Consider the following 17,084-nt stretch of genomic DNA (forward strand, 5'->3'; position numbering starts at 1 on the left):
GAGATAAAAAGCTGAAATTAGATTTTAAAAAGTCTTATTTATCATTTATCTTTTTATTTATCTTTTTATATATTTATTAATTTGTTTTATTAATTCTTATATTTCTATTTATTTTTATAGTTATCTTTTTCATTTATATTTATATTTATTTATATCTTTTATTTATATTTTTATTAATTTTTATATTTTTATTTTTTCATATTTATTTATTTATTTTATATTTATTTATATATTTTTTTATTTACATTTGTATTTATTTATTTTATATTTTTATTTATTTTTATATTTATTTTATTTTTTATTTATATTTTTATGTATTTACTTTATATTTGTATTTATTTATGTTTTTATTAATTCTTATATTTTTATTTATTTTTAGATTTATATTTTCATTTTTATTTATATATTTTTTATTTAATTTTATTAATTAATTTTACATTTTACTTATTTTTAGATTTATTTTATATTTTTATTTATTTATGTTTTTATTAATTCTTATATTTTTATTTATTTTTAGATTTATATTTTCATTTTTATTTATATATTTATTTAATTTGATTAATTAATTTTACATTTTATTTTTAGATTTATTTTATATTTTTATTTATTTATATCTTTTTATTTATCTTATGTATTTATTTTATATTTTTATTTATTTTTGTTTTTATTAATTCTTATATTTGTATACATTATGTTTATTTATATATTTTTATTTACATTTTTATTAATTTATTTTTTATATTTATATTTTAATTTATTTATTTGTATTAATTTATATTTTCATTTTTATTTATATTTTCATTTTTATTTATATATTTTTTATATTTTATTTATATATATTTTTTGTTATATATTTTTTTAGTTTTGCCACTTTTATTTAGAGGACTGTAGAGAGAGGATCTGGAAAGGTTGCTGTGTTTAAACTTGTCGCCCGTATGAGCTCCACAGTTTAGTGTGTGTGCTCTGACCATTAGGCCACAGTGTTTAGTTTTCTTCTGTCCGAGCGGCCTCAGACTCCCTCGCACTGCTCTGTGGCCGCCCGCCTCTGGACGGTCCGTGTCATTTCCTGTGTTAGGACGCCGTAAAGCTGAGATGTATTTACTAATGGCAGCCAGAGAGAGATGGTGTGTAAGTGGCCGGCTGTGAAATGATCTTTTCTCGACCCGGGAGAGGTCAGCGGCGAGAGACTCCCAGTGAGAGGCCATCCGTCAGACAGACACGCGGAGAGAGACACACAGGTTTCAGATGACACTGACTGGTTTCGGTTGCCATGACAACGTTTCCTCCTTCCTGTTTATGAGCAGGCTGGTAATCTGAGTCAAGGTTATAGCCCTCCTCCTACCTATTCCTCTGTGCTTCTCTCTCTCTCTCTCTGTGTATATATATAATCTAAAAATAATGCATTACGGCTATAGAATGCAGTTACAATGTCCCTATAATCCAAGTTTTTTCCTCATATTTACATCATGATATAGTTAAGCAATATCACACACATGCTGTTTTTCTGTCCAGAATAGCACGAGTGCAAATGTGATACTGATTTAACACTCGAACTGCCAGAGGTCGCTGTATACCTAAAACCGCCAGCGGGTAAAATTTACCCATGCAGATTATTACTGTATTGATACGGCTAAAAAACGTAATATGTCACTGTCTTCACAAAGTAATGTATAGAGTCATGAAATGAATATTTTTTGTCATCAACTATGTTTTGTCCTGTTGTTTTATGCTATTTTAAGCCGTTACACTAATCACTTTTTATAGGCTAAACCAGCCTGCAATGACGACGAGAATTAGATGGAAATGAATACATATTTGGGTGGTGTAATATTATAATTAGGGCTGTCAAAAGATTAATCGCGATTAATCGCATCCAAAATAAAAGTTTGTGTTTACATAATATATGTGTGTGTACTCTGTTAATTATTATTTATATATAAATACACACACAAGCATGTATATATTTAAGAAAAAAATATTATTTTTATATATAAAACATTTATATTTATATATATTATAGATTATATAAATGTATATACAGTATATACATGCAAATATTTCTGTATTTATATATAAATTGATAAATTAATAAATTATTAATAGCAATAGCCTTAAGCTGAAGAGAACTACTTTAACAAACACACATAACAGTCCCAAACACTGCAGACGAACTGTTCCTGTTTGTTGTATTTGTCCATCTATAATTATTTGAGTTTAATTCTGACGGGGTTTCATCGGTGAAAATACCCAGGGTATGAAGAAAATGGTAGCACTTTAGTTTAGGGTCCAATTCTCACTATGAACTAGTTGCTTATTAGCACGCATATCACTATATTGGCTGTTCATTAGCACTTATACCTTGGTCTGTTTATACACTCGATTCTGATTGGCTGGAAGGTGTGCAGTAAAACTGTTTAATGCACAAGTAGTTCCAGTCAGTTTGATTACAGTTCGAAATTAATCCGCCACTATAAACATTGGTAACCATAGTAACAAGTGAGAGATATTAAAACGGTTATTTAGGTAGGCTAAATGGATGATTTTTGCATTTTGTTTAATTTGTAAGGTGAATATGGCAATTTTGAGAAATGGGTCCAGGCGTAAGACGAAATAGACCTTGAATGACAAAAATCACTTTTAAAGCACTACAGGAAAAATGGAAAAGACACCAGCGTTCATCATCCCCGTTTACTGAGTCTGACTTGGAGAAAATTAGAAATTCAAGTTCAAATATTAAAACAAAAATAATTGTAATAAATCCATTAAAGAATCATTAAGTTAGCTATATGCTAAGCAACAAGGGGACTTCAGACTGTAGACTTTAAAGAAGAGATACACACAGCGCAGGAAACTCGCGCACGCATCTCTCTCTCTTTCAGTTCTCTCTTTTCATAATGAATTTAAATAAATGTGATAATTCGTTCAAATAAAAACAATCCCATGGCTCTACTTTATTTAAAGCGGACGGAGTGCTAGAACTAACTAACCGTAATTTTAACACGTCTGTTAAAAAAATGACACTGTAAACATCAGTTACAGCTTTAACCCTTAAATGCATGACTGTTTCGCCAAACATTCCTACATATTCGGGTCTTTAGCGACCCGGATCTATATCGAACATGGATAGATCTATACCTCTCGCGGTAATGTATAAAACTCCTGATATTAGAGCAACAATTACAGAAGAATGAAATAAAACATATCGTTAACTTTTATGGCTTGGAAGTGTTCAGTTTGAGCAGATGTTTTATACCATCACCAGTGCCCTCGTCAGAGCTCATTTCCCAGTACATTCAGCATCTGGCTCATATTCGCGATCTCACGCATATCCTCAAAACTCATTTTCAACGTCTTCAAAATAAATATTTTGATCACTGACAGCTTCTAGACCAGATACATCATCTAGTGTCCGTGATAGTAATATTTGATTGCGTTCAGTTCTTGCTCTGCAGTAAATCAATGAGCCATTTCAAGTTTTGCAGATTATAATTATTATTGTTTCGTTTTCTGTACTATGGTATGAGTGAAACGTCACTTCATCATTGTGTATCAGACATTGCCACCTTGTGGAATAAAGCTGAATTGCACTTATTTCGTCATTTAGAGATTAATTTATTATTGTGCAGAAAAAAAAAAAGTACAATCTTACACACCTCGGGTCGTAAGCGACCCTATACAATTTGGACAAAAAACTAGTGGAAAAACAGGCATTCCATTATAATTGTATTATTTTTTTCTTGTTATATTGTTTAAAATGGATTGATTTAGGAATACTAAGAAGGTTGATGTCTAACTTTAAAAAATTAATGTGCAGGAGGGTGGTGAATGACGTCTCGGGTCACTAAAGACCCGAGGTATGCATTTTAAGGGTTAACTTGTTTTTAACTAGGCAAATAACCAAGGTATAAGCGGGATAATCCACGGCTAGCCATGCATTAAAGGATTTTAATGCACGACGTAGAGGCTCCGCTTCGCATCGGGTGGTTCTTCGCCTCTGTCGTGCATTAAAATCCTTGAATGCATGGCTAGCCGTGGATTATCCCTTACTTATAAAGCACATATTAAGGCCTTATTCTGCATGATCATATTTTACATCCCATAATCGCACCCTGGAATGTAGGATCTCAGTGATTTTATAATCACAGAGATCCCAAATGTGGGGTAGTTTGGGCGTTTCAGAGACATGCGCCCCTGAGAAAATAGATTTCTCTGATCTATATATATGCATTTTATGATGTTCTGAAGGCCAAAAAATGAGATGACAATATCTTGAAAAGCATGTCGGTGGGCAGTCGATTATTTGTCTCTCCACATCTCTTTGTTTTTATCTCGCCCTGTCTTTCCCCCTCCTAAAACTGAGCTTGGACTGATAAAGTTTTTCCATTTTCGTCAGTGAAGAAAGTAAACATGGTTAACTGATATTTATGTTTTATGAATCATCTTACAGACACGTTCATTTATTGAAGGTTACCAGAGAACTAGGCAAAGTTTATTAAATTAATTCACAATATGCACACTTTCATGACTAATCTAATGCCCAATGCAGGCTAAACAAACTGAGCTTTTTTAATTACTGAAGGCTGCAAAAGGAATTATATTAATTTACAGTATAAACACATTCATTATTAATCTTATGCCTAATCTGATGAAAATGGCTTTAATAGTTCTTGTTCGTTAATTAGGCTACATTTATGAATAACATTAGCCTACATAGCTGGTCTATCTGTTGGTCTATCGTTCCTTCTATCTTTTGTTCATTCTATCAATCGTTCTACCTTTCATTCTAGTGTTCTATCTATAATTCTATCTGTCGTTCTAATGTTGTATTGTTCCTTTTATCGTTTATTCTAGGGATGCACCGAATATTCGGCCCAAAAGTGCATTTTCGGTTTTCGGCCGAAAGACTTTTATCACCGAAACAACACGGCCGAAATGTTGTGATGACGCAAACAGAAACCGCGACCTGCACGTGCTTGTCTGAAGCAACGTCTGCGGTGTGGACGTGTTTCAGTATATCTGAGAAACACCCAAGTCTGCTCCATACACACGCACTGACAGCGAGAGCTCATGTTCTCGATGAGAAGAGGACCAGACTTCACTGTGAACCCGAACGCAATCTTTAACAGTGGGCATGTTTTAAGCGCGGAACACACTTCAATCTGGCGGCAGCGCGCGCGCGTGAACGCGATCATCTGTGAGCGCGATCGATCATCTATTCCTTAAGAATAAACATGAATGAACATCTAAGGTGTGTTGAGGATACATTACAACTTACTGTCACGTATCATATGTGGTGTAATCGCTCAGTCAGTGTTTCAACGGCAGAAAGACCTCAATATAACTGCTGTAAACTAAACAGTCATGTAGCATCATTTACCTCAGGCAGTCATTCAGTGTCCACATCTGTTAGTTCACTAGAGAAATCAACTCTTTCACTAAATATATGACCTATATTAGCCGTTATATTCATTATATTCTACTTAACCTGTTAATGATATATTGATTATTTCATGTATGTTTAAATAAAATGACAGACACTGTGTATAAATGATTTCAACAACGAATTGGATAAAAAACTATTTTATAATTAGATTTAGAAGTTATTGCAAAAACTGCCTTATGTGAAGTTTACATGTTTGTGTATTATGTTATTTGAGTGTAGGAGTATAGGATTATTAGACCTAAAAATACATAGCAACTGAATTTAGGCTAATAGTTTGGGCTGTTGTTAACCTTTAATATTAATGTGCAAGTAAGGGCTCCCTATATAGTTTAGAGCAATATATTCAATAAACTTTTAGTTATAATTTTATTCATTTAAGGACGGATACTTTTTTTTTTTCAGTAAACCAATAAAAATAAATAAAAAGCCATTTTGTAAAACTGCTGTACCGAACCGTCAGTTTTGTGTACCGCTACACCCCTATTCTACAGTTAACATATGGGCTATGGCAGTCTTTGTTTTGATACACTATTATGTTGAAGGCCTACAGAGAAAATAGTTTTATCTTTAAAGCAGTTGCACTTGTTCTGAATGCACTTTCTGGTAGTCCTACAGAGAAAAATGTTAAATGCACTAGACCGAAATGTACTTTGTTTTTATGAGAGAACATTTAATTTAAAAACCTTTCTGTAGGCCTGTACATTATTATTTAATGTACAAATGAGTGGGGTCAAGTTAAACATTTTAGTTTGAATTTTATTTTATACTGTGCATTGTTGCAATTTGCTAAATAAATATTGGCATAATTTGTAATTGATTTATTCTTTGAAACTTTAATATTAATTTATGCAATTGCAATGCCTTGATTTTAGTAAAGTTAGTACACAGTCATAGCCATAAATGCAATGGTACTAATAATTGGCATAATTTCTTTCGGTTTTCGGCTTTCGGCCTTGGTTTCCTATTTTTCGGTTTTCGGTTTAGGCCAGATAGAATTATAGATACAACAATAGAATGAACGCGAAAACGATTGATAGATAGAACGAATGATAGAATGAACAATAGAATGAATAAATACATTAGAACGACAGATAGAATTATAGATAGATTTTCATTTCAGTGCATCCCTAGTTTATTCTATCATTCTATCTATCAATCGTTCTACTGTTCATTCTATCATTCATTCTATCTATCGTTCTAATGTTGTATTTATTGTTCATTCTATCGTTTATTATATCATTCTATTGGTCTATCGTTCATTCTATCTATCGTTCTAATGTTCCATTTATCGTTCATTCTATCGTTCATTCTATCAATCGTTCTAGCGTTCATTCTATTGTTGTATCTATAATTCTATCTGTCGTTCTAATGTTGTATTGTTCATTTTATCGTTTATTCTGTTGTTTGCTCTGTCTATCAATCGTTCTATTGGTCTATCGTTCATTCTATCTATCGTTCTAATGTTCCATTTATCATTCGTTCTATCTATCAATCGTTTTAGCGTTCATTCTATTGTTGTATCTATAATTCTATCTGTCGTTCTAATGTTGTATTTATTCCTTCTATCATTCATTCTATAATTCGTTCTATCTATCAATCGTTCTAGCATTCATTCTATTGTTGTATCTATAATTCTATCTGTCGTTCTAATGTTGTATTGTTCTTTTTATCATTCATTCTATTGTTTATTCTATTGTGTCTATCAATCGTTCTCAGTCTATCGTTCATTCTATCTATCATTCTAATGTTCCATTTATCATTTGTTCTATGATTTGTTCTATCTATCAATCGTTCTACCGTTCATTCTATTGTTCTATCTATAATTCTATCTGTCATTCTAATGTTATATTTATTTTTCATTCTATCGTTTGTTCTATCTATCAATCGTTCTATATGTATAAAGTTCTACTGTTCATTCTATTAAACGTTCTATCGTTATATCCTTATATCGTTCTATATCTATCGTTCATTTGCTTGCTCGTTCTAACAATCTATACTTATCATTCTAGCATTCTGTCTATTCCATTGTTCTATCTATCAATCGTTCTATATGTATAACGAACTACTGTTCATTCTATCAAATGTTCTATCGTTTGTTCTATTGGTCTATCTATCGTTCTACCATTTCTATCTATCGTTATATCCTTATATCGTACAAACGTTCTATCTCTCTATCTATCGTTGATTCGCTTGCTCGTTCTAAGATTCTATCTATTATTCTAACATTGTCTATTCCATTGTTCTATCGTTCTATTTGTATTAAATAATAAAACACTGAATCCATAAAAATTAAAACGGGCAACACCAAATTTCTGAGAACATAAAACCCATTTTGTAAAGCAATATTATTTTTTTTAATTGTATTAAATCATTCTAACATCTAATCATATCTATCATTCTGTCTGTTCTATCAGTCAATCTAACGTTCTATCTATTGTTCTCTCTGTCGATCTGTCATTCAGATTGGACTTTGTGGTTCCAGTCAGCCTGATCTAATGATTGTATTAAGTGCACTTTTTACAGTTTGCTTCAGATGTGCTGAGTGTCCTTCTGTCTCTGAGTGTTTGCTCATCTAACTGTGTGTGTTTGTGTGGTTCTGGTAGGTTAACGGGAAGGGTTCTCTGTGGTGTGTGGACCCTGAATACAGACCCAATCTGATCCAAGCCCTGAAGAAACAGCACTTTCCCACAGCCCACTCCTTCTGCACACCCCCTGCTTCCCCACCCAGGTAATGCACACATTTACTATAGTACAAACTCATGTAGATGTGAGAGGCACGCTCTTGTTAAACCAATCCTGTTCCATACATATCCATTGAAGAAAAGGGGGTTCCGACATAGGCTGCGTTCACACTGCAGGCTGAAACGACCCAATTCCGATTTTTTTGCCCTTATGCGACCTGTATCTGATCTTTTCATGACAGTCTGAACGACACAGATCCGATCTTTTCAAATGCGACCCAGGCCACTTGGGTATGTGGTCCAAATCCGATACATATCCGATCTTTTGAAATGCGTCTTCAGTCTGAACTGCCAGGTCACATGTATCCGACCCGCACGTCGTTGATACGCTACAAACGTCATCATTGTACGTTGAAGTAGGCGGCTCCGCACCCACACGTTTCTCTGTACCGACGTTGCTACCACTGCTCCACAAAACGGCCAAAAACCTTGCTCTCCTCCTCTTTTTTAATTTTCTTCTTAACATGAGAAGGTTGTAATGGTGCTGGCTCCGTTGCGAAAATAACTTTAATAAAGCTAAACGAACTCCAATGCTGACACCCATATTTGGCTACTTCCGTAAACAACAAGTGACGTCGTTGGCCGTTGAGTACTCTTCTGCGCATGCGGGTCACTTCTGGGTCATTTCACGTTCACACAGGAGATCACAAAAGGTCGCATTTAATTGGAAATGTGAACGGCCTTGCAAAAAAATCGCATTTTTTCAAAAAATCGGAATTGAGCATTAAGCCCTGCAGTGTGAACGCAGCCATAGTCATGTTGTAAATCAGACAATATCTGTATTGCGAACCCCTTCATGTAGCTGTTGTTGTTTTTGGCATATGCCAACGAATGTGTGCATACGTAATGTCGAAATAGAGCCTGACCGAAATGTTTTTTTAGGGTCGATACCGATATTGGGGAGTTAAAAAAGTGTAATATCGATATATTGGCCGATATTCTTTATGTCTTTATGTGTATTAAAATGAAAATTGAGCGGAAGTACGTAGGAGGGCGGAGCCAGGCTAAGCTAGTAGTCGCTGTGCTTGTAAACCTCACTCCTCTGATCTCAAGAGACGTGACACACTCTTATCTATCTAAGACACACACGTCCCGGTTCCTCGGGTAAAATAGCAATTTCTCACGATTTACAAAGATTTGGAAACATTTGGGATATTGTAAGTGCTCAACTGAACAAAATATATAACACTGGCCTTTTTGGATATTTTACTGAAAAAATATTACATCTAGCACCTTTTAGAGTCAAAAAAAAAATGGGGGGGGTCCATAAACATTTTTGGGGAAATACAATAGGGCCCTACATTCTGTGCTCATAAGTGTAAGTGATTTCTGATCCTGCTTTATGTCTTACGAGTGTCTCTGTGTTTCCGTCAGTGCCTTCTCACCCGCACGCCACCTCTTCCTCCAGGACTGCTCTCTCAAAGGTGAGCCATTTCTGTGTTTTTCAGGTGAATAAGTGGGTTAAAAATAAACGCATGTGTGTTCCAGTGTGCTTGAAACCGATTAAGTGTGTTTTCTGAACGGCGTACACTTTACACATCTCACCCACATGATGTTTCCTGATCTCTCATGATCTCCGCTGTTCAAAACATGCCTCAGCGTTCCCAGGGTCATGGGAAATGTACAAATGTTTTATTTTGTATATTTTTTTTATTTATTAGAATCTCTCCTCTGTCAAAATCAAGGACATTCACTGGTCAGACAGTCTGAGAACCCTGTGAAGGTGTTATGGGATGTAGGCTATTGTGATTCCTTCTCTTTCTCCGTCACCTTGAGTATGGTGGCTGTTGTGTTCACTCTCTCCTCTGTCTGGTTGGTAATGAATTATTCAAATCTTCTGAAGGGTTGCATGGAAACAGAGAAACTCCAGCCCCTTGATTTCCCTCCATAATCACACACTCACTCTCACACACACACACACTGAGCAGTGCTCTGACCGCTGTGTGTCTTGTGTCCTTTTACAGAGTCTGACATCGATGCCGCGACTGCGATGATGCTGTTGAACTCGGCCCCCGGACACCACACTGACCCATGTGAGAGAAGACCTCGATCTGTCACTCAATAATCTGCTCTAACCTTCTGTATGACGCTTAGCTGACTACCTGTCCATCCATCCATCCATCCAGCGTTCTGTCTATAACTATTATTCTATCTATCATTCGTTCCTTTGTTCTAATGATCTATCTATCTATCTATCTATCTATCTATCTATCTATCTATCTATCTATCTATCTATCTATCTATCTATCTATCTATCTATCTATCTATCTATCGTTTTATTGTTCTGTCTATCGTTTTATCATTCTATCTATCGTTTTATCATTCTATCTATGTCTGTCTAGATAGATAGATGGATAGATGGATAGATGGATAGATGGATAGATAGAACTATAAAACAATAGATAGATGGATAGAATGATAGATAGAACTATAAAACGATAGATAGATAGATAGATAGATAGATAGATAGATAGATAGATAGATAGATAGATAGATAGATAGATAGATAGATAGATAGATAGATAGATAGATAGATAGATAGATAGATAGATAGATAGATAGATAGATAGATAGATAGATAGATAGATAGATAGATAGATAGATAGATAGATAGATAGATAGATAGATAGATAGAACTATAAAACGATAGTTAGATGGATAGATAGATAGATAGATAGAACTATAAAACGATAGATAGATGGATAGAATGATAGATAGAACTATAAAACAATAGATAGATAGATAGATAGATAGATAGATAGATAGATAGATAGATAGATAGATAGATAGATAGATAGATAGATAGATAGATAGATAGATAGATAGATAGATAGATAGATAGATAGATAGATAGATAGATAGATAGATAGATAGAACTATAAAACGATAGTTAGATGGATAGATAGATAGATAGATAGAACTATAAAACAATAGATAGATGGATAGAATGATAGATAGAACTATAAAACAATAGATAGATAGATAGATAGATAGATAGATAGATAGATAGATAGATAGATAGATAGATAGATAGATAGATAGATAGATAGATAGATAGATAGATAGATAGATAGATAGATAGATAGATAGATAGATAGATAGATAGATAGATAGATAGATAGATAGATAGATAGATAGATAGATAGATAGATAGATAGAACTATAAAACGATAGTTAGATGGATAGATAGATAGATAGATAGAACTATAAAACGATAGATAGATAGATAGATAGATAGATAGATAGATAGATAGATAGATAGATAGATAGATAGATAGATAGATAGATAGATAGATAGATAGATAGATAGATAGATAGATAGATAGATAGATAGATAGATAGATAGAACTATAAAACGATAGTTAGATGGATAGATAGATAGACAGACACAGACAGACAGATAGAATGATAGATAGAATGATAGATAGAACGATAAAAAGATCATCTATTATCTACCTATCATTCTATCTATCTGTCTGTCTGTCTGTCTAGCTATCATTTTATCTATCTATCTATCTATCTATCTATCTATCTATCTATCTATCTATCTATCTATCTATCTATCTATCTATCTATCATTTTATCGTTCTGTCTATCTATTGTTTTTATCATTCTATCTATGTCTGTCTAGATAGATAGATAGATAGATAGAATGATAAAACGATAGAAAGACATGCAGACAGATAGATGGATAGTATGATAGATAGAACTATAAAACGATAGATAGAATGAATGATGGATAGATAGAACGATAAAACAATCATCTATCTATCTATCACTATTATTCTATCATTCGTTCCTTCCTTCTATCTGTCTATCTAACTACCTATCATTCTATCTATCCACCGTTCTATCTATCCATCATTCATTCTATCTATCACTCTATTATTCTATCATTCGTTCCTTCCTTCTATCTGTCTATCTAACTACCTATCATTCTATCTATCTGCCGTTCTATCTATCCATCATTCATTCTTTTTATCACTCTATTATTCTATCATTCGTTCCTTCCTTCTATCTGTCTATCTAACTACCTATTATTCGATCTATCTGCCGTTCTATCTATCTATCTATCTATCTATCTATCTATCTATCTATCTATCTATCTATCTATCTATCTATCTATCTATCTATCTATCTATCTATCTATCTATCTATCTATCTATCTATCTATCTATCTATCTATCTATCTATCTATCTATCTATCGTTCTATCGTTCTATCGTTCTATCTATCGTTCTATCTATCTATCTATCGTTCTATCGTTCTATCTATCCGTCTGTCTCTCTCAGATATGCTCATGTGCCCCATCACAGTAATGTTGGCGTGTGTGAATCTGTGTGTGAGTTCAGCTGTGTGTGTGTGTGTGTGTGTGTGTGTGTGTGTGTGTGTGTGTGTGTGTGTGTGTGTGTGTGTGTGTGTGTGTGTGTGTGTGTGTGTGTGTGTGTGTGTGTGTGTGTGTGTGTGTGTGTGTGTGTGTGTGTGTGTGTGTGTGTGTGTGTGTGTGTGTGTAGTGGAGGAGTGTGTAGTTCAGGTTCATGCTGAAAGTCTTTATTTATGCGGATGGTTTTGCAAATATGTCTGTGTAATGACTAAAAGCTCTTGCTGGTAATTAGCGCAGCATTGCACTTCCTTCACACGTCTTTATCCTCGTTAAGCGTGTCAGTGTAGTGTTCTCTAGCTCTAATGAGCCGTAATCACCCATAGCAGAATCAACCAGCAGAAGAAGAGCGATTCATTATGACGGGCGGATCAAAGCACTTGATCACGCCGGTTTACAGATTGACACTTATGTCAACTAAATGAAAAATAATTTTCTGTTCTGGATTAGAGCATATTCTGCTTTTTTCCATGTTCATCTTTAGTGTGTAATGTTGCTGTTTGAGCTCTTCTCTACATCAGTGTCAGTGTTTCTGAACTCCTGAAACGCCTCCATTGTAGTCTTGAGTTTTCTTCCGGGAACAAACACGTCACAATATTTTTTGCATTTAAATAATTAATATGCAGAATAAAGGGGCGGGGCCTGGTTGAGTTAGTTAGTTGTGTGTTGAAACTGCCGGTTATGGTAAGGGGCGGGACATTTCCCAAACACGCTTGAAGCACTTGACCAATCACAACACACTGATCCAGCCGACCAATCAGAGCACATTGTGCTTTTCAGAGGGAGGGGCTTCATAGAGACAGGAACTAAACAGAGCATTACTGACAGACTGGGAAGAGAGGAGCCGCAACAATGGAGAATATGGGAAAATAATGTGTTTTTTGAACATTTTAAGAATGAAAACCTGTTCTAGTGGAACCTAATAACAATCAAGACTTTGAACATGAGCCTAATAGATCCTCTTTAAACTACATTTTAGAAAACTTGTTTGCATCCGTCGTTCTATCTATCGCTCTATTGATCTATCATTCCATCATCCATCCATCCATCGTTCTATCTAGCTATCATTCTTTCATTCTATCTATCTTTCTATCCATCTGTCATTCTATCTATCTATTGTTCTGTTGGTCTATCTGTCGTTCCTCTCTCTATCATTCTATCTATGTCTATCTGTCCATCCATCCATTCATCGTTCTATCTACCTATCTTTCTGTTTATCTATTGCTCTATGTATCGTTTATCTATCATTCCATCCATCCATCCAATCATCCTCTGTTGATCTATCCATCTGTCCATCCATCCATCTATTGTTCTTTCGTTCTATCGTTTTGTTGGTCTGTCTATCCATCGATCCATCTATGTCCATCTGTCTGTCCGTCCATCCATTCATGCATTATCATTCTGTCGTTCTATCTATCATTCCTTACTCTATCAAACTATAATTCTATCCATCCATCCATTGTTCTATCTAGCTATCATTCTATCTATCCATCGTTCTGTTGGTCTATCTGTCGTTCCTCTCTCTGTCTATCTGTCTGTCGTTGGTCTATCTATCTACTGTTCCATCCATCTATCCACCTGTCTGTCTCTTTGTCAGTCCATCCATCCACCCATCCATCCACAATATCAAGACTTTGAAAAAGGGCGTAATAGCTCCTCTTTAAACAACATTTTACAAAACTTGTTTGCATTTCTTATTGTAATCAGTCGACCGGGGGAAGTATGGTGATATTTTTACTCTATTCTCTTTCATAATATCTATCCATCGTTCCGTCTATCTGTCCATCCATCCATTCATCGTTCTATCTACCCATCTTTCTGTTTATCTATCGCTCTATATATCGTTTATCTATCATTCCATCCATCCATCCATCCAATCATCCTGTTGATCTATCCATCTGTCCATCCATCCATCCATCTATTGTTCTATCTAGCTATTGTTCTTTCGTTCTATCGTTTTGTTGGTCTATCCATCAATTCATCTATGTCCATCTGTCTGTCCGTCCATCCATTCATGCATTATCGTTCTGTCGTTCTATCTATCGTTCTTCTGTCTTTCAAACGATCATTCCATCCATTCATCCATTGTTCTATCTAGCTATCATTCTATCTATCCATCGTTCTGTTGGTCTATCTGTCGTTCCTCTCTCTGTCTATCTGTCTGTCGTCGGTCTATCTATCTACTCTTCCATCCATCTATCCACCTGTCTGTCTTTCTGTCAGTCCATCCATCCACCCATCCATCCGAAAAATCAAGACTCTGAAAAAGGGCATAATAGCTCCTCTTTAAACAACATTTTACAAAACTTATTTGCATTTCTTATTGTAATCAGTCGACCGGGGGAAGTGTGGTGATATTTTTGATGACACAAATGATGATTGCGCTACGAGTGTCCATGTTGTAATGGTTGTGGTTTGGTCCGCAGGTGACCCGGACAGCCCTATAGACCTCTCACGCCGGGACTCAGTCCTAGTGAGCAGCGACCCAAAGCAGGACCACAACTACAGCAGCTCCTCCTTCCAGCGCTGCTCGTCTCGCTCTTCCTCGTCCTCCTCGTCCTCACTCTCATCCCTGGATGAGGCCGGCTGTGACTCCGGCCAGGGCCGGCGTGCCGGAAGCGAAGGCTTCCACAGCGACGAGGACTCGGAGGAGGAGAGGAGCTCACGTCTGCCCTCGCTTCCCGTTCGCCGCCCGCTCTCCGTCAAGTGCCCTCTTCCCGGTAAACGGGCCCGCCACGAGTCCAAACCGGAACTGGACGAGGAGTTGAAAGAGGCGGCCGGGTCTCTCTTGCACCTGGCCGGGATCCGCTCCGGCCTGGATCTCTCCAAGCAAACGGCCAAGAGTAAAAAACTGGAAAAGCACCGGAAATGAAGCCCTTAGTGACATTTGAACCCCTGGACTGTGCCTCCTCATTTTTCACGTCATGGAAACCTATCTAACTTTCCTTTTATACGAGAGAGTTTCCCTCCCTGACTCAAACTACGGCAATAGCAGCTTTCACACGGAGATGAACGAAGCCATACGATGGAGAAACACAGGCTGACGTTCCTGTACCTGCGTCAAGATGAAGGATTTCTCTCAGTGAAGTTGGACAGGGAGAAATTGATGTTTTTTCTCTTAAACGTTTGCATGCTTCCTCTTTAAGTGAGTGTCCTACTCTTCCAAGTGAATCTGTGGTGTTTCTACAGAGAACGAGTGCATGTCCGTGTTGTTCGAAGCACTAACCTCTCCCGTCGTCCACTTTATAAACGCGCTCCAAGAAATGAGAATTACGTCAAGAGTTCCCTGCTTTTTCTCTCTCTCTCGCTCTCCTTTTTTTGAAGTACACAACAAAGAAATGCAATAATTATCATCAGGCGTCTGGTGTTATGTTCTTTCCCTTCATCAGAAGCACTGGAGATTGTTGCGGATGGCATGCGGAAAGCTTTTATGGATAACGCATGAGTTTTTCTTTTCTTTAAAGGCTCCGTCAGCGGTGTTGTTTATGGGGTAAATCTCATGAAAATACGTCACACTTCACTCCAGAATAAATAAAAGAAAAATAAATTGTTTAGCATTAAAATAAATTCTCATTACTGTACCAGTCAAAAGCTTGGAAACATTGCTATTTTTTTTATGTTTTTGAAAGAATTTTGCTCATCAAGCCTGCATTTATTTGATCATAAAGATATTATTACTATTTAAAATAATGGTTTTCTATTTGAATATATGTTAAAATATAATTTATATCTGCGACGCAAAGCTGAATTTTCAGCATCTTTAGTGTCACATGATCCTTCAGAAATCATTCTAATATGATGATTTCTCAATGTTGGATGCTGCTTCATATTTGTTTATAACCTGGGATACTTTTTCCAGGATTCATTGATGAATAAAAAGTAAAAAAATATATATATATTTGTAACAATATACACTACTGTTTAAGTTTGAGGTCAGTATTTTTTATTTATTTAACGAAATTAATACTTTTATTCAGCAAGCATGTGTAAAATTGATTTTTTTAAAAAGTGGTAGTAAAGACTTATATTGTTAGAAAAGACTTTATTCATCAAATGATCCTGAAAAAAGTATCACAGGTTGATAATAACATTGATGATAATGATTTCTGGAGGATCATGTGACACTGAAGACTGCAGTAATGATGATAAATTCAGTTTTGATCACAGGAATAAATTACATTTTAAAATATATTCAAATAGAAAACAATTCTTTTAAATTGTAATATTTCACAATTATACAGATTTTTCTGTATTTTTGATCAAATAAATGCATCCTTGGTGAGCAAAAGAGACTTCTTTCAAAAATATTAAAATAGTAATGTTTCCAAACTTTTAGGAAACCCCCCCCCCCCCCCCCCCCAATATCTTAATACAAATCTGAGGTGGAACACAAAAACAGCAAATAACTTTAACTTTTACTATGACTTTTTTTACTTTTAAAATCAGCAAAAATTGGCATGCAATGTCTACCTGAATGTATTTTAAAACGTTTTCTTTTTTGCATAAAGTAATGAGAGTTT

General features: G+C 35.2%; 1 protein-coding gene across 3 annotated transcripts in view; it reads left to right on the forward strand.

The window, feature by feature from the left end:
- foxn2a (forkhead box N2a) overlaps nucleotides 1-16,090 on the forward strand; it is a 49,147-nt gene extending 33,057 nt beyond the window's left edge. For all 3 annotated transcript variants that reach the window (XM_079842366.1, XM_079842367.1, XM_079842368.1), the window contains exons 3-6: nucleotides 8,047-8,171; nucleotides 9,559-9,608; nucleotides 10,149-10,217; nucleotides 14,991-16,090. In XM_079842366.1, the coding sequence (XP_079698492.1) occupies nucleotides 8,047-8,171; nucleotides 9,559-9,608; nucleotides 10,149-10,217; nucleotides 14,991-15,436 (690 nt within the window). In that variant the 3' untranslated portion in view covers nucleotides 15,437-16,090. The remainder of the gene's footprint in view (nucleotides 1-8,046; nucleotides 8,172-9,558; nucleotides 9,609-10,148; nucleotides 10,218-14,990) is intronic.
- Nucleotides 16,091-17,084: the final 994 nt, after the last annotated feature.

Source organism: Gobio gobio (genome assembly GCF_949357685.1).
Source record: "Gobio gobio genome assembly, chromosome: 18".
NCBI lineage: Eukaryota > Metazoa > Chordata > Actinopteri > Cypriniformes > Gobionidae > Gobio > Gobio gobio.